Source organism: Saccopteryx leptura, chromosome X, assembly GCF_036850995.1.
Source record: "Saccopteryx leptura isolate mSacLep1 chromosome X, mSacLep1_pri_phased_curated, whole genome shotgun sequence".
NCBI classification, from domain to species: Eukaryota; Metazoa; Chordata; class Mammalia; order Chiroptera; family Emballonuridae; genus Saccopteryx; species Saccopteryx leptura.
In genome coordinates, this window is record NC_089516.1 from 115,477,014 (window position 1) to 115,496,123 (window position 19,110).

Sequence of the window (19,110 nt, forward strand, 5' to 3'; positions counted from 1 at the left end):
TATTCATTTTAGAGAGGAAAGGGAGAGAGAGAGAGAGAGGAGAGAGGGAGAGACAGAGAGAGAGAAGGGGGTAGGAGCTGGAAGCATCAACTCCCATATGTGCCTTGACCAGGCAAGCCCAGGGTTTTGAACCGGCGACCTCAGCATTTCCAGGTCGACGCTTTACCCACTGCGCCACCACAGGTCAGGCTATATTTTATATTTTTAATGTTATTATTTTTTATTAAAGATTTGTCTACGAGCCAGATGCAGCAATCAAAAGAGCTACATCTGGCTCATGAGCCATAGGTTCCTGACCGCTGTCATATGATATGACATGATGCTGACTCAGTTCCTGACATATACTCATGTAAATTTCAGGATCTAAAGGAAGTTCCTAATTTTCACAAGTACTCAAAAAAGTGGAAATTTTCCAGTTGAGTATAAAGCATAATTCCTCAACCAATTGTCCCCTAGAATTCCCAATAGAATTTTCAGATATGCTCAAACAAGCAACCCCTCCCCAACTAAGGCTGTGAGGCAGGTCCAGGTTTAGGCTAGGGGTTAATTTCCCACTGACTTCTCTGTGCTATTTCACAATGATAGTTTCTAACCTTCCCAAAAAAGTTTACATTAATAAAAATATTAACAATATTATCTTTCGGAGGTAACCTGAAATAATTCTCCATAAATTAACACTTCCCATCAGAAAGACCTTGCAGCTTATAAGAATGCCACTTTGTGAGAAACAGTAAGCTCTGTGATTCCCATCTGCAGTTTTCAAGCCCATTTAGAACCCACCAGAGGATAATTACTTGCTAAAATAAACCCATCCCCGGGGAATATATTTGTTATGATTCAATTCTCTCACAGCATGAAGAAGACTCTGACCTAAGAAGACTCTGACCTGGTGAATATTGCCTTAGCAAGATAAGAAACTCCATTCCCCATCACTTGGCTCTGTGACATTGGGCTGTTAAACTAAACCTCTCTGATTCCTCAGTTTTATACCCTATGGAGTAACACCCTAGACCTCTGCTTACCCTGAGGAAGATGTGCACCATAATCATTAGATCTTTATCTGAAAATATCTGAAAGTCTATTTGGCTCTACTCTTAAGAAAAAGAATTTTCTATATTAGTTTCTCACTCTGGACACTCAACAGAATAAATATCAGACAGATGCATAATGAACTGATTATAGGGGACTGAATTACTAAAGTAACAAAGGATCTCACCATTCAACAATCTGTCTCTAACAGACCAAAAACTAGACCATTTCAGCAAGTGATCAGAGGGCTATAGACATTTCAAGAGTAAAATTATTACTATCCACAATTGTCAGGGAGCAAGCCTTTGAGAAGATAGGGGTTTTCATGGTTATTGTCATTGATTCCCAACCTCTATATCTCCCTCCCTCATTGCTCATCAATTGAATGGTTTGGTAAGGGGTTGGGGAAGGCTGCTCCCTACTCTTAACTCTATGAATGGGGCATAATACTGTCCCCTCATGCCATGGTGATTCGTTCAGGTAATTCAGATCTAAGCATTACATTACTTAGCCACAGGATTTCATCATGAATAATCATGTGAATCAGTTTGAATCAATGATATAAAAAGATGCAAAGTAGGTGTGAAGACAAGAATGCTACAGACATTTTGCCATCATGTGGGAAACAGACAGGAGAAAGCACAATAAATTAGGTCTTGGATAAAATTTTTGAACCAGAGTCTAATCAATTTTGAAGCTAGTCCTCTTTCAGTTATGTAAGCCAATACATCTTCCTTATTGTTTGTACCAGTTTTACTGGGTTTTGTCTTCTCTGAAGTATGAAGCATCCTAACTGATACAGAAACTGAAAAAATCCAGAGCATGGTCAGTAGCTCAAAGACTGCCTAAATGGGCAGTGTGAAGGTGCTTAGTCTGGAGAGGGAAGGTTGGAAGAAGGGTACAAAAAGTGAAAGATCGCCTCCAAGTCATTGTGCCACAAAAATGGTTCTGGAGATATCTTGAGGGCAAAAAAATGAGTCCCAAACATCTTTTTTATTTTATTTTAGCAAGAGAGAGAGAGAGAGAGAGAGAGAGAGAGAGAGAGAAAGAGACAAGAAGAAAGAGAGATGAGAAGCATCAACTCATACTTGTGGCACCTTAGTTGTTCATTGATTGTCTTCTCATATGTGTCTTGACCAGGGGGCTCCAGCCGAGCCAGTGACACCTAGCTCAAGCCACTGACCTTGAGCTCAAGCCAAAAACCTTGGGATCATGTCTATGATCCCATGCTCAAGCTGGCAATTTCAGGGTTTTGAACCTGGGTCTTCAGCATCACAGGCCACTGTGCCAGTGCCTGGTCAGGCAATTCCAAATATTTTTACCATCTATAAGAAGCAAACCAATCTGAAAATAATTTGAGATAAATAATTGCTTTCATGTCTACTGTTTATTTGGTGTGACTATCTCCTCCAGGAAGTTGCCATGGATCCATTTCTAGGCCAAATAATCCAAGTTCATAAGGTTTTTCTTCTAACCCATGCATATATTCCTTACAGAAGCAGTTCCAACCAGGCCTGTGCCTGGAATTTCACCTCCTCAGGGATGTGGATTTATTCAGCAACACTAGGGTTGATATCCTCATAGGTGATTACCACAGAGGTTTCTGGAGGAAGTAGTATATAAAGAAGTTGGGATCATAGAGAATTAAGATAGAGGACCCAAGCTTTCTTAGATGTCACACCCAACCTGAAACTCCAGATACGGCTAGACTCTTCTTTCCAAGGAATCTAGGAGTGAAAGTGTAAAAGACAACCACAATGGATCAGTAGTTCCTAGATTATTTCTTTGGTTAGAGTGTTGGCTGAGGTATGGACAGTTTTTCTGATCCTAAAAAAATACAGCCTTATTTCACTCCATATAATGTTATCAAGATCCCACCATTTTGTTGTAAAGGATCCGATGTCATCATTTCTTTTTTTTTTTAATTTTATTTTATTTTATTTTATTTATTTATTTACAGGGACAGAAAGAGAGAGAGAGTCAGAGAGAGGGACAAGATAGGGACAGACAGACAAGAACGGAGAGAGACGAGAAGCATCAATCATCAGTTTTTCGTTGCGACACCTTAGTTGTTCATTGATTGCCTCCTCATACATGCCTTAACTACGGGCCTTCAGCAGACTGAGGAAGGTTGCTGGAGCCAGCGACCTTGGGTCCAAGCTGGTGAGCTTTGCTCAATCCAGATGAGCCCGCGCTCAAGCTGGCGCGACCTTGGGGTCTCGAACCTGGGTCCTTCCGCATCCCAGTCCGAAGCTCTATCCACTGCGCCACCGCCTGGTCAGGCCGATGTCATCATTTCTTATGGCTGAGTAGTATACCATAGTGTATATGTGCCACATCTTCTTTATCCAGCCACATATATATATATATATATATATATATATAATATTATATATATATAATATTATAAAATATTATATATAATATTATTATATATAATATTATTATTATAATATATATATAATATTATAAAAATATATACAAAATATATTCAGATTGAAGCCTTTAAGCAAATTCTTGGCCAATACAACAAGAATCCATAAAAGAGTAGTGTCCTTAATATGTTCACCAAGTCCAAGTTGGCACCATCACCATGCCAAATCCCTGCAAGTGCAACCCAACCCCAGTTCAGTCTGTTAGGAGCTATCACAAGAAGCAGGAGTCCAGAAAAAGTCCACATCCAGGAAAAGTCTGCATGGCACTGGAATTGTTGTCACCATTCTATACTTTGCAGCTCACGTCCAAGTCCCAATGACCGCTGCTTCTAGCTGGTAATGATTCAGGTAGACTGGAAAAGCCATGTGCAGAATGCGTGGATATGGAGCTTCTGTTCTCCTCTGCCTGGAAAGATGAGACCAGGGTGCTTTTCCCTGGAGCTCTGCGACTGTGGCATGGTAAAGAGAACCTTGGGATACACTAAGCTGGGTGGCAAAGGTAAATTCACAATAGAAGTTGGCAAAAGGGGGAGAGAGAGCTCTAAATTAGGAGTAGGTCCCAGCCTGAAATATGAGTGGGGCATTGAGGTAGGAGGAATAAAGGAAACACTATATATCTTAAACAAAGCAGCAGAAAATAGGACTATCAACACCCACAGCAGAGATCTTTGAGGGAAGAATAAAAAACCTGACTATTCAGGCAAGACATAGTTAAGTGGCCCTTGTGCAAATGAGATCAGTTTACCTGATTCTTGGAATAAATACCTTAGGCTCGTCCATAGTGTCATAGATGGGGCCGATGGCCCTGGGCACCTTCAGCCTTCCGTGGCAAACCCCAGCATTCTGGGCAAGGTTAGGTCATAGGTGGCTGGAGCAGGGCTGGAAGAGACTGAACCCTCCCTTAGAGAAGCGAGGGGGAAACCTACCTTCCAGTGTCCCTTTTTCCTCACAGCAAAGGCATGTAAGCCTGGCAGGCTTTAGCTCAATGACCTTCCTTTTCACTACTGAAGCAGGACCCAGATGGATAAGCAAATCAGAAAAAAACAAGAACTGCATGATTCAATACATTGGTGGGACATAAAAACAAGACTAAGAGACATGGACAAGAGTGTGGTGGTTATGGGGGGGAGAGGGAAGGAGGGGAAGGGGAAGAGAAGGGGGAGGGGCACAAAGAAAACCACATAGAAGGTGACAGAGGACAATCTGACTTAGGGTGATGGGTATGCAACATAATTGAATGACAAGATATCCTGGACATGTTTTCTTTGAATATATGTACCCTGATTTATTATTGTAACCCCATTAAAATTAATAAAAATTTATTTATAAAAAAATTACAGCCTTATGGAATCATAGAATCATAGAACAGGAGATCAGGAATGGTCCTTAGAAATTATCTTGTTCTATATAATCAATAGTTCAAATGCTATAGAAACATTTACCTAAAACCTACGTGCTTTTATTGATCAATGTTACCCTGTTAAATTAAAATTTTTTAATAAAATTTAAAAAAGGAAAAAAGAGATGTTTGTTCTATCTTCTCTTTTTAATTTATTGGGACCGAATCTGGGATAAGGAAAGTACCTTATTTCAGATATTTAAACTCCTTCCTCTGTACTGCTACAGTATCTGGTGCTTACTGTTTTCACAGCACTGACCACATTGCATTGTCATTGCCAGTGAATACATCTGCTCCTCCTTGAAACTTGAAATGCATTGAAAGCAGAAACTGTCTTGCTTCTTTATTCCCTGGTGCCTAGCAGAGTCTGTCATAAAGCAGGTGGTCAAACGTTTGTTGAAGAAATTCAAGTTTCAAGTGAAACAGTGAGGAAGTTATCTTTCCATTAGGCAAAGGATATACAGGCATAATCTCATTTTATTGCACTTAGTCAATGTTGTGTGTTTTATAATTTAAAGACAAGGCCCTTCACCAGAAAAAATGACCTCACTTTATCATGGCTGTCTGAAACTGAACCTGCAATATCTCTGAGGTATATCTGTAGTATCTTGGTTTTATTACCTTTGAGGGGATAGCAGTTTTCTTCCAAAGAAATCAGAATTATTTCTATTGCTATTTTACTTATTTGCATGGTATCAAGTTGGCAAGTATGAGGTTCAATCTCTGGTACAGATCCCCTCTCCAAACTTCACCTGCCCTTTCTTTCTGCTTAGATAAGTGACCCTATCCAAAGCCTAAAACAAACAGAAATCTCATAAAGAGAAGTATTATTTTCACGTTTGTATTTAAATCTTATATTTTCCTGCTGCCTCAATATTCCCACAAATAGGTTGTGAACACCTCACACTGGTGACCAGGTACACCTGTGTGATAAGGCTGACCTCCTGCTGCAATATCCCTTTCTTGCCTTCCCCTGATTATAACCTAATGACATTCAAATGTACCATTGAAATCCTCCCAAGCCTTTTGCTTGTGTACTCTATACTAACCCCAATAAAGACACTTGCCCAATGGAGTGGTCTGTTCTCCTCTCCTCTCCTCTCCTCTCCTCTCCTCTCCTCTCCTCTCCTCTCCTCTCCTCTCCTCTCCTTCTCTCCTCTCCTCTCCTCTCCTCTCTCTCTCTCTCTCTCTCTCTCTCTCTTCCCCTCCACCTGATTGATTGAGCCCATTCTCTTGGTTCTCCATCCATATGGCCCCCCTCTGTGGCACAAGGTGACTCTGTTTCTCTAGGACCTGTGAATATAATGAACTTTGTTTTCTTGCACCTCTCCTGCATACCTTCTTGTAGCCTGGCTAATCAACCCATGAAAGAATACAAAATAATTTCTGAATGAGAACGGCAATGAATTATTTTCTTGCTGTTTAAAGTGTACCATAGAGTGCATTTAAAAGTACAAACTGTGGGTTCTAAGACTAACAGGTAATCCTAAATCTAGTAGGGATACTTCTTAACTACAGGGGGAAAGCTAGATTTGGGACTTTGTTGGCAAATTCTGGTGGTTATTATGCTGCTAGTATAATCTCTAGCTTTTAATTGGAAAACCAAAACTGAAGTTTAAAAAGTGTCTCACTGCTTTCTTGGGTGAGGGATCAATTGAAAAATAATTTGCATGTATTATGCAGGCTTTTCAACCCACAGCAATATGTCTAGTACACCACTGTACCCCTGCTGGCTCAGATGGGACTAGTCCAATTCTGCCAACAGCTGCCACTGACAGCTAATAGTTGAAAGAGTGGCAGCAGGTGAAAGAGAGGAAAAAGGGTACTAGGCAGAGGAGACTAAAAACAGAAGAGATGGTTGCTATTTACAGTGATGATTCCTACTGAGGATTTTCAAGTGCACAAGCAGTGAAATGCCTTTCTTCCTCTAATCTTTTGTTACTAACCCACCCCATCAGTTTTCAATCCAAATTACAGTGAAGATGGCCATTTTTTTTTTTCATTCACCACTTCCCATGGTTAGCTAAGCATGGATGGGGACGTAGCTGCTTCAGAATTGAAGTAAAGTTTGCTGAAAGTTACCTGCCTCCATCCATATTGTTTACCCACCAGAAATCAAAACTAAAACTCCTTATTAAAGTTATTCCTTTGGGTCAAGGCATTGAAAGTTCCTATTAATATGCACTATGCTATCTAAAAGGAGAAATGTATAAAACCTGGCACAGAGTAGAGGTTCTCTAAATGTGTCATTTTTAATATTAAATTGTCACTACCCATGGTTAGAATCTTAGTAAAGATTTGTCTACCATATCATATTCTTTCTTGTCACCTGGGGCTCTTGAGGGACCTACAACAGGAAGATTTTGATATGGAACACTAGCAAAGACTGGGTAGCAGAGTCTGAGGTTTGATGTGTGGTGGAGAACAAGGAAGCTGACAGCATGAGGAATTTGGGGGGAGAAAATGACACTTTTAAAAGGTGAGAAAGAGAGAACAAAATTTAGAAGTTAACACTTATTGATTCTTCTGCGAGTCAGGCACTAAATTAGATGCTTTCACATTACTATCTTACTTAATCCTTCTTTAATCCATAATCATTTTATACAGGCAATATTAATATTCCTATTTTGCATTTGAGAAAACTGAGATTCACATTAAGAAAGTCACTCAAGGTCACACTCTACCTATATGTGATTTAACCTGGACGCTTTTCCTACGCCCATGTTCCTGAACCATGCTACCTCACTCCTCACATTTGTCAAAGGGTGACCAACCCAATCTCTGCTACCCCCTTTGCCCCAGTGGTCCAACCACTTGCAAGATCAGTCTCTTGTGACTCCTGGGTTTCTCCCTCACATATAGCCATGAACTAGCAAATGGAGACAAGAGATTTCCATGGGTGATGAAGTAAGAAGAGATTTTGCATTATCAAATGGATAGAAAATTGGGAGGAGCCTAGAATCATTTTTCTAATTGCCCAAGATCTGGAAACTTTCTGTTTCAGGTTCCAATTTATGGCATGCCAAATCCAAAGTTCTGGAGTAATCCGTGTACCAGTTGGGACACTGGGCTCTGCCCCATATTTTCTTCCCCATGTATACCAGTTGACTGTACACTGGCAGCAAGTTCACATAGACCAGGAGGAGAGGATGTGAAAAGGAGAATAGCTGCTGTGGGGAGAGATAAAAACTCACAGAGTAGCTGATGTAGAAGAAAAGGACTTGAAGATAAAGAGGGAGATTTTTTTCTCACAAGTAGAGAAAGGGGCTGGGGAGAGGAATCTGTAGACCAAGAGGTTCACCCACTAAACATTATAGAGGGAACCACCTCCCAACTGAGATGCAGCTGCAGTGCTTGACTTGGAAGGTTCTTTCCTCCCCTAGGGTCCAGAGTGAAAGAAGAGTGGGGGAGAATTGATAGCTTCTGGGGTCATTAAGCAGGGGCTTACGCTGTTAAGTCTAGAGGCAACATCAAGGAAACCAGGCAGCAAAAGGCAGTTTCCTTAACCTTAACTTTCAATCCCCACCCAATATCAGCTCATTCTCACATCTCTCTCCTCCTTCCTCAGTCAGTGGAACTGAGCGTCCTTTTCATTAACCTTTTAGTTACCACCTCCAGGCACATACTTTTCTACATCCTCGGAAGCATCAGCCCCACACTGCCCATCACTGATCCCTCCGCACCTCCCCCCAAGCCTGGATCTGCACTTGAGAAGGGTAGGCACTTGCCTCCCAAAGCTGTGGGGGTTGGCAGGGGTTTTTCACTCGCCATCAGATCTCTGCTGAAAAAAATTAGCGGTGGGGAACAGACATGCGCAGCCTCTTCGGGCGCATTGTGATGGGAACTGCTTCTCTGAGTCTCTACAAAGACTCTTGAGTAACCACTAACCACCCCCCTCAACCCCCTTATTTAAGACAGACATACAAACGCAGAGACAATGCAGCTTTTCTTTCTTCTCTTCTTTTTTAAAGGGCTGGTTGCAGCTTGAAAAGCTGGTCCACGTGAGGACTAGTGTATTGCTATTGATCTCATCTCCCGTGTTGACAAACGCCAGCGCCAAGGCTTTGCAGTCCGGGGCTGCAGTTTGCAGTAGAGCTAAGCGGTGTGCGGCTTTAATTCCACGTCAGATCAACTTTGATCGATATCCCCCTACCGGCCCAATTGGAAGAGCCCAATTCACAGGCACTAGCCTTTTTGCTCTTTCTTTCTTTTTCCCCTCTTTAGACCCACCATCTTCTTGGGGAGAAAAGTCTGGGATTTTCTTTATAATTTCTTTCTCTTTTGTTTGGCTTATATTTTCCGGTGTTCTGCCTTTTTCGTTTTGTTCTGTTTTAGTTTATCCTCTCTCTCTCTCTCTCTCTCTCTCTCTCTCTCTCTCTTTCTCTTTCTCTTTCTCTTTTCTCATCTCAGTGATAGCAAGAACGATCGCTTTGGCTAACCGAGCTTGCAGCCAGTGAACTCGCCTTCCAGATTGGTGTGAAGAGAGAAGTGAGGTGGGGGCGGGGAGGGGGTGTGAGAGAGCCTAGGAACGAGAGGGAGCAGAGAGAGAGAGAGAGAGAGAGAGAGAGAGCGAGCGAGAGCAAGAGAGGGGAGGTGGAGGAGGAGGACTAGTGTGGGGTGGAAAGGAAGAGTGAGCGAGAGCAAGTTGAAGGGAGGGGGTGTAAGAGCCAGCGAATTCTTTTTCTTTTTCTGTTATTATTTTGACGACTCCCGAGTTGCGCCCATGCTCTTGTCAGCTTCGTTTTAGGCATAGCATGGACAGGCAGAAGAAAATGGGGCAAAGCGTGCTCCAGGCGGTCTTCTTTTTAGTCCTGGGGCTTTTGGGTCATTCTCACGGAGGATTCCCCAACACCATCAGCATAGGTAAGCGCGAGCGAGCCTGCCTATCCGCCGGGCTATCCTGCATCCCAGACCATTGCCCTTGTGTGGCTACTGCGGCCACGGGTCCCTGTCCTGCAATGCTTGGGGAGGAGACGGGGACGGGGACGGGGACGGGGACCGGGCAGGAATCCCAGGAATTTGAAACCCATAGAACTGGCCGATCTGGGGAACATTGGGCACAAGAGAAGGGTCTCCTGGGGCTTGGGGGAGTGGACTGTCACGTTTTCTGAGATGTGGGAAGCTGGGGAGGCATTCAGGAGGCTGGGAAGCTGCAAAGGGGCAAAGAGTCGCGGCTTCTCAGCTCGCTGCTCTGGACTTTACCATGGCGTGCCTGCCGCCTTTGGAAGTTGTCCCAGGGTGATGGTGCCTGTCTGGCCGCGCGCCCCGTCCCGTCTCTACGGTTTCCCCCATACAGGCTAGGGCTGGGGGAGGTGGAAGCCCACTCTGGATCCCCCAGACCTGGCAGCAACCGGGGCCAGGCGGATGGGGTAGGAGGCGCAGGGCTGGGGGTGTTGAGACAAGGAGCTGAGCGAGGAAGCGGCGAAGTCACGCAGACCGTGAATTCGTGAATTGCCTGTATCTGTCTGGAGCCCGGTTCCGGACTCTGGGAGGGAGTTCTTTCAGCTTCTGTCTTATTGAGAAGTCCAGAAGTTAAAATTGTTGTCATTACTGAGCCAAACCCCTGTATTGCCATGGTGTGTGGGGGGCGACTATGGGGAACAGGATGGGGCACCAGCGAAAATGAAATTGTTTTTCTTCCCAACCTTTGCGCCAGGAAAAGATGTAGCAGTTAGTGAAGATGTGCGTCGGGGAGGGCGGAGTGGGGGTGAGGGGCAATGGAGAGGAAGGTACTGTCTGAGAAACAGCAGTCTCACTCTTGGTTCCATCGTCCTACCCAAAAGCAGCCCCTTCTTTCCTCCTTGCCCTTACTCCCTTCTCTCCAGCCTCTTCTCTCCTCTTCAGTCTAGAGGAAAACCAGACTTCTCTTGGCCGAAATTTGAGTTCACAAGAGTCTTGGAAGACACACAGGTTGAAAATCCACCATGACCAGAGCCTGTATCACTGAGAGCGAGCTCGTGTTTGTACTGCTCTCGAGTTCTAACCCGTCCTGGGGGCGGGTGGGGCACAAGCCAAATCTCGGTTCCCTTTGCTTGCAGGTGGACTGTTCATGAGGAACACGGTGCAGGAGCACAGCGCTTTCCGCTTCGCCGTGCAGTTATACAACACCAACCAGAACACCACCGAGAAGCCCTTCCATTTGAATTACCACGTAGATCACTTGGATTCCTCCAATAGTTTTTCTGTGACTAATGCTTGTAAGTAGATCTGCTTTACCTCCCGTTGGTACATTGGGGACCTCGCTTGCATTTTGTTTGTGAGACTTGGGGTCTGTATAGGTGCTGGAGAGCGATGATCCCCTCACTTGACATTTTAGGGGCTCTAATCAATCCAGGTTTCATGCGGCATAAACCAACTCCAGAGGCTCCTGCTGAGGGAGGGACTTAAGACAGTACAAAAAAAACTCTGTTGTGAATAACGTTTGATACAAAAGTTTCATTTTCCCCTCTGATAAACTGGCAATTCCTCCCCGACACCCTTTTAAATTATTTATTTATTTATTTGTTTATTATTTATTATTTATTTTTTGTCTGGGGAAAAAGGAAAAAGATAGCATGGTTGTTCAGGGAAATTTTTTCAGTTGAGATTTTAAAAAGAAGCTTCTTGATTGGGTCGATTCAGGATGTACATTATTTCACTATTATAGCTAGTGCCTGGCTGTAGAAATGAGCTGAATTTGACAATTGCCAAATAGATAGGAACCAAATATGAGAAACTCTGCAAACAGGTGACCTTGAAGGACTGATCTGGCTTGGTTCCCTGGCCTCTTTCTGTCCTACAATATCACCTTTCTTACTGAGAGAGCTCTGATAAGAATTGATAAGACTACAAACTGATTACAAGTGATGAACACCTGGCAAACTGATGGGAAGGGGGAAGACTTTGCTCAGGTGACTATTTGAAGAGCTGCTTCTGTTTTGTTTCCCCTAGTGCTGTTCACCCCCCTCATTGTTAAGGACAACACAGTTCGTAATTTAGAGCTAAAAGTGGAGGGGGGAGGCTTGCAGTAACAATATAAAAAATGAGGAATTTCATTAGCACCAAAGCCGTTTCTGAAATACCTAGTTGTGCCACAGCGATTGTTTCTCTGGAAGGGGGACATTTTGAGAAGTAAAACCAAGGGAACCTAAATGACAGCCTGTTGAACACAGGTTTCTCTTGAGTGGAATGTTGTATGAGAAAGTGATAATTCTCATCTAAGCTTATTGCACTAAAAGTTTTCACAACCATGATCCTGAAAATAGCATAAATGTGCTTTGCTTTTATGGTTTGTGTCATTTGGAAGTTTTGTTCTCTGACTTTAATTCAAGGGATATGTTATGTTTATGTTCAACTGTGTGAAACTTTATACATGACTGAATTCAAAGTCTTCTGCCTTAAAAGATATGTGATTTCCAAAAACTGTTGAAAGAGTCCCCAAGGGCACAGGTTCTTTGGATTTTAAGACTTAGGTCAAGAGGATGGGGACGAAATACGATGCAAGAAATGTGACAGTATTAGATTTAAGAAAAATTTAGTTGAAAGTACAGATCCTTATATGAACACGTTCTAAAATACTGTATTTGACATTCTTTGGCTTTCAGGCATTGACAAAAATAGGAACTTATTAATTCCAGCTAAGTGTGAAAGTTACAAAATGTCTGTCTATACTTTGTATCTTATTTCAGTAATCCCAGGCTGTCTCTACAGCTCTTACAACACACAGCTGACTTAATCTTGCAGCACTGTGATCTTGTCAAGAGGTTGAAGCTCAAATGCAGCTTCCTAAGTATCAATTAGAACAGATTTAAAACCAAATACATGAAACTATGAGAATCTATTACTATTAATAACAAATAATATTTCAATTCACATTAGTGTCTTTCCACTACTAAAGACTGGAATAAGAGTGCCAATTGACTTCTCAGAAATGATTGATTTCCAAAGTTTTTAGTTCTGTCTTTTTATGGTCAAATCAGATTGACACCAGACAGACAGTTCAGGGCCATTGGAACCCTACTCAAGGAGCAATCTGAAAATGATTATTACCATGTGAAAAGCTCAGGTTGAGAACAGGCAATAAGTCATCCATTTGATATTGAGTTGCCTTAATGCCTTACCTTTCAGGGCAAGGAAAAGATATTGGTCACACGCACATGCAGATGCCCACACACACCCTAAATCCACAACACTTTTGCTAACAAGCTCACACTCTGGGTTATGGTTTGGGGCTTGAAAGTATGGGATAAGAGGTGTGGCTAACTGCCCCCCCAAAAAAAACAAAACAAAAGGATGACCCTGCCCTTAATTACACCAAATACACACATGCACACACTGACACACACAGGAGAAATATAAAGAAACTAGTGATGTGTACCCAGCTGCCTGTTGCGCTCTCAGGCTTTACGGCTCAGAAGACAGAGAAGGGAAGCTGTCATCTTCTCTGGTTTTCTGAAACACTCCTTTTTGAATGTCACAATCATTGAATGGGGTCAGATCTCAAAGCTGTTTCTCGGCAGCTGCTGCCTAGAAGCTTAGTATGAGAATGATGACTGGTCCATTCACAATCTGATAGTTTTTGAATGCAGAAAACAACCGTTTCACTGGGCCAGGAAAGCCCTGGGAGTGTGTCGTATATATCTCTCCATGGCCTTAATTGTTATTTTTCTTATAGAAATGAAAATCACATATCTTAAGTGTCATCACACAATACTAGTTCGGTACTGGAGCTTGGCAGGTGATCCCAGGTTCTGTACTTCCAACTGGTTGCACACCTTCACAGAGAAAAAGACCCTTAGATCCTCTGCCCAGTCCCTCTTTGGAGACCTAGGGAAAATTTGAGAAAATCTCAGTTAAGTCCAAATCTGGTCACCCATATCTCCTATCTGATTCAATATGGAATAAGATGACAAAATTAAAGAAACTTTCCCCTGTTCCCATTCAGAATTTTTAGTTGCAGCTTCTTGTAGCACTAAAATTGATTTCTTCCAACGATCTTTCCTATACTCTTAATCCTGAGACAGGCACACACTTTGAGGGCATAGTTATACAGGTAAACAAATACTCCAAGAATAAACAATGGGTAAATGCCTTCTGTGTGTCTCTGTTCTCTACTCTCCCTCTATACCCCACTCCTCCAATATATATATATATATTTTTTTCTTTTTTCTTTTTTTTTTTTTTACAGGGACAGAGAGAAAGTCAGAGAGGGACAGACAGACAGGAACAGAGAAAGATGAGAAGCATCAGTCATCAGTTTTTTGTTGCAACACCTTAGTTGTTCATTGATTGCTTTCTCATATGTGCCTTGACCGTGGGACTACAGCAGACCGAGTAACCCCTTGCTTGAGCCAGCGACCTTGGGTCCAAGCTGGTGAGCTTTTTGTTCAAACCAGATGAGCCTGCACTCAAGCTGGCAACCTCGAGGTCTCGAACCTGGGTCCTCTGCATCCCAGTTTGATGCTCTATCCACTGCGCCACCACCTGGTCAGGCTCCTCCAATATATTCTGAAGGTTTCCTTGCAGGGAATCCCAGGCATCAATTATTTAAAAATTCTTTTCACCAGCAACCATTTTTTTTTTACAACCCCTTTGAGGTTTGCTTAAGACAGACTCCAACTTCATTCCTTGTGTTAAGAAGCCAAGAAAAGCCTCTCTGGCTATGAAAGGTGGTTCATTTGGTATCTCACCTCAGAGGTGAATTGAAGTTTATCAGAGATTAACCTGATTTGGAGACCATGTTCTTATTTCATAAGGATTCATTGAGTTTGCTGCCACACTTTTCAATTTGGCCAGATATCTCCAGAATAAAAGGATGGTGTGAATATCATGATTTCAGGATACAGACATTCATACACACACAGAGACACTCAAACACACAAGATCAGTATATATGAAAAAGATGTACACACATTTTAAGTTACATGTCCTTTTAAAAAATGGGTTTGATGATCCTAGGGCTTTGGAAGAGGTGAAAACACCAATGAACTGCTGGGTCCATTGGTGTGGGTTGGCTTCCCAGGTTCCTTGGGAAACGCCTCCAATTCCCCTGAAGTCCTTTCCTGTGTCTTGCTGCTGTGCACTTGTAGTGCATTCCACACTACATCGCCCCAGCCTCTGCAGTGTCAGCTCATTAGCACACAGATCTCATATTCCCTCTCTGCACTGTCATTGCAAAAATTGCTGTTGTACACCTTTACAGCCAACAAATGTGCTCGTGGATTACGCACTGTTTGCAAGAAGCAAGGAAAAGGCAAATGTAACCTTAAAGGTTATTCACCACGGAATTGTGCTCTAAACACATTGGCTTAAATAAAAATCTGTTAATGGAGGCACAAGTGATGGTGGGACTGAGAGTGGGACTTGGAGGTGCAGGCTCTAATGGAGCCCCAGGCAAAAATCCCTTCTGCTGGCTAAATCTAACTCATCAGCTGCGTTGTTATTTTATTTTATTATTATTTTTTCTGAGCCATTTGAAATATACCTGCTGAGAGCAGGCTTCTTTTATAACTGAACGCATTTTGCTACCAAGTGTGCTTAGACAAAACAGGTTTCGTCTCTTGCCCACAGAGTCACAATCTAATTATCTAATTATTCTAATTGCCAGGATCCATTTAACTGTTTAAGTCCGTTTGGGAAGGAAATGTCTCCCTTGATTCTATTCTCTGTTCTTTGGTAGGGTTTTTTGTTTGTTTGTTTTGTTTTGTTTTGTTTCATGTAATCTTTTGAACCAGGGTGAAGACGCATAGTATCACGGCTCCTGCCCTCAAAAAGATCTTCACATACTAATCGACATGGACTTTTCCAGCTCCAACTTCCACCCCCACTGCCCTGTCTTTGTGCCCTTCCTGCTCTCCCCCTTTCCTGTCTCCTAGCCAGTCTTCAATAAGCTTACTGGCTTAGTTCACTTCTCAGCCCTTCTGGCCAGCTGGCTTAGCCCACTGAAGCAAGAAGAGGTCGCCTCAGTGCTGCCAGTCAAAATTTTAAGTCACCTTCTCACAGGTTTATTATGTTTTTTAATCTATTTTTTTATGTGGAGAGGAGGGAGGACAGGAATGCTGTTCATTTGGGCCATAAAAATAGATGACAATCAGCAGGTTGTAAAGGTGAGCTTCCAGCAAAGTGTATTACCTCCCCCACAGGCAGTTTTCTTTTGATCTTCTAATGGGGGTGGGAGAGACAGGAAGGATTTGATGGGAAGAAAGAAAACTATTTTGTTCTCTATCTATGCTTACTACAACATAAGCCAGGGTGTTTTTGTTGTTGTTATTGTTGTCTCAGCAATTTTAACATTTTTCAAAAAAGAAACTAGTTTTCCACATCCTCCACTTCTGCCTTCATCAGAGGTTGTTTTCTTAATGCTGCATTTCACTTCCTTTCCCCCAAGATTGAATGAGAATAATGGAGGCTGGTTGAGATTTATATTATATGTTTTTGGCTCTTGATATGTTTTTAACTTTCATTTCTGGATAGTCAGAGGTGATTGGCGGTTTCCTTTAACACACTGAGAAGTGAATGCAGCTGCTGAGGCGCCGTTATTAACCTTCCTTCGGGCGTCAGAGGTCTATCAACTCTATACAACTGGCTAAAGGGTTAAAAGGAAGCTTGAATTTTAAGAGAGGGCCAGAATTTTAAAAGATAAAAATCATGACTTTGGGGCAGAGGAAAAGCACACTCATTCAGATGATTTAATTTTAAACTTTTTAGATGGAGACTGCAGATATACTTGTAAGAACTTTCATAAACTTATATTTTCTCCGAAGGTCAGGAAAATTAGGTGCATATTTTACCTGGTTCATTTTCAAGAAATGCAAGCTTCTACTTTCTTCTTTTGGCTTTGATACTTTGGGTCTAATTCAATGAAATGTCCTCAGGAGGGTGCACTTAAAATCCTAGGTGGGGGTGATTGATATTCTTAAGCAGGAGTGGGAGTTTCACAAACCTGAAAGGAACTCCCTCCCTCTTTGGGAAATGGCTGGGTTTCAGGCTACAAATAGTCTCACCCTATGTCTGGGATGACCCTTGAGCTAGGGCAGTAAGTAGTCTTGGACAGGGGTCATTTCTCCGTGAAAGGTTAACATGAGCAGAACTTGTCCTCCTCATACTTCTTCTTGTCTTGCCATTATTTCTCCCTCCTGCTCTGTCTGCCCAGATTATGTCCTTTTTCTGGTCTCTAGCTGGCTGGCCCCTGATTCTGGCATTCTATCTACAATAAACTTATCTAGAGATTTTCTAGACCTAATGAAATTTTCTATATCTAATGCTCCTTCTCCATCAGAATATCTCTGTTCTTGGTTCATCTTCCTCAGGGCCTGTATTCTACTTTGAGGATGACAGGCTTTTTTAAATCTAATATAGGAATCTAGCTAAAAGTGTGTTATAGGGGGGTTAATATATCTAACAAGGGAGTATTTTCTCTGGAAACCCTAATGCCTGAATTTCAAGAAAAGATATTCAAATGGGAGTGTTTCTGCACATGATGCACAAAGTGGATATTCAAATTACCCACATGAAAGGTCAAGTTGCTCTGGTCACGGAATACTCTTGCAAGCCGAAGTAAAAAGCTACCTGGACATGGTAGGTTTGGGGTAAGTGCACCCAAAGCACAGGACAGGTCCCCCTTCACCATGTTGAACTTAAAAGCCTTTAGGATAATTTAGAAAGCACTCAAAGTTCAAAGGGATTTATTTTCTTAAGGAGGTAAGTTTGTTCAGCTCATTGTATGTCAGTCATACCCCAATAAAGTGGGTTTTTTTTTTGTGTGTGTGTGTATATATATGTGACAGAGACAGAGAGAGGGACAGACAGACAGGCAGGGAGAGAGATGAGAAGCATCAATTCTTCATTGTGGTACCTTAGTTGTTCACTGATTGCTTTCTCACACGTGCCTTGACTGGGGGCGGGCTACAGCAGAGCAAGTGACCCCTTGCTCGAGTCAGCGACCTTGGGTCCAAGCTGGTGAACCTTGCTCAGACCTGCACTCATGCTGGTGACCTCGGGGTTTCAAACCTGGGTCCTCTGTGTCCCAGTCCAATGGTCTATCCACTGTGCCACCACCTGGTCAGGCCTCAATAAAGTGGTTTTAAAGAATGTAAACTTTTATATGTATTGCAAAAGAACAACAGGTTGTTCGTGAGCTCGAAGGTGCCTATGTGGGCACTGGCAGGAGATGTACTGGCATGGAAAGGATCTCATAGAAGGGGAGAGATGTGATAGGAAAGCTAGATCTCAGACTGAGTTTCCTTTCCCTGTGATGGCCTCTGGAATGCAATGATTATAAGGATGCATCCCCCTCACAGATGCTTAAAGGTAGCTCTGGAGGGACTTGGAAACTTAGCCAACTAGTGTCTTCTCTTAACTCTCTCTGTCCCTCCCTTGCCTTATCTCAAGTATACACTTGGTTTCCCTCCTAGTAGAAATAATCATAATACACTTGGCTAGATTTGTATTTTCACATTTGTCACAGAAGTAAGTGTTTACATCCCTCAGTCTGGACCTCCTTTCTCAGTTGATAACTGCCAATGGTTTTTTTTTTTATCAATTGTCTTCAACAGGACAATAATTTGTCCTTATTTGGAGGAGACACAGGAGCAAAGATAAAAATGATTAGAGGAAGCATGGCTGTAATGACTCCTTAACCCTACAGGGCACAAGTCAGTCTAGAGCAGTACTTTTCAACTTTTCATGTGCACATCAATCACTTGGAAATCTTGTTAAAATGAAAATTCTGATTCAAGAGATCTGTGATGGGGTCCAAGAATTTGTATTCCTACTAAAATCCCAGATGATAACAATGATGTTGGTACTAAAACCACACTTTGAGTAAGCAGAGGCCAGAGCAAAGAGACAGTAACCATTTTGGCTTTTCCTGACTAGCTATTACCTTTATTTGTACCTTCTTGCCTTCCATAAAAAGTTCTGTAAAAGATGCATTTGGCTCATTCTGATTCAAGGATAGATACCTCTACCCTATTCCCAACAATGCTGTGTCTATTTCAGCCATATCTGTAGGTGACATGATTATACATGTCTGATTAGAGCATCTACTTAGAGTTATTTTCTTTTTTATGGGGATTTGAAATGAAGACTAGAAGACAGGCCGAGAGGGGAGGTAGCTCATGAGCCAGGATGACAGTTTCTTGGCTTCTTGCTACACCCCAAAGTGTCCCTTTTAGAAACAACCTTCCCAAGAGAGCTAAGATTGGCATGCAGTTTCAACTGCCTTTCCACTTTGCTTCTCTGGGTCAAGGCATGCCAGAAGGAGGCATG

General features: G+C 42.4%; 1 protein-coding gene across 4 annotated transcripts in view; it reads left to right on the top strand.

The window, feature by feature from the left end:
- The first annotated feature begins 9,094 nt into the window (after positions 1–9,094).
- The window catches only part of GRIA3 (glutamate ionotropic receptor AMPA type subunit 3), a 435,245-nt gene continuing 425,229 nt past the window's right edge, over positions 9,095–19,110 (top strand). For 3 of the 4 annotated variants that reach the window (XM_066356603.1, XM_066356602.1, XM_066356600.1), the window contains exons 1-2: positions 9,494–9,726; positions 10,902–11,060. In XM_066356603.1, the coding sequence (XP_066212700.1) occupies positions 9,618–9,726; positions 10,902–11,060 (268 nt within the window). In that variant the 5' untranslated portion in view covers positions 9,494–9,617. Of the gene's footprint in view, positions 9,357–9,493; positions 9,727–10,901; positions 11,061–19,110 lie in introns of those variants that run through there. The other variant, XM_066356601.1, reaches the window with a different exon arrangement.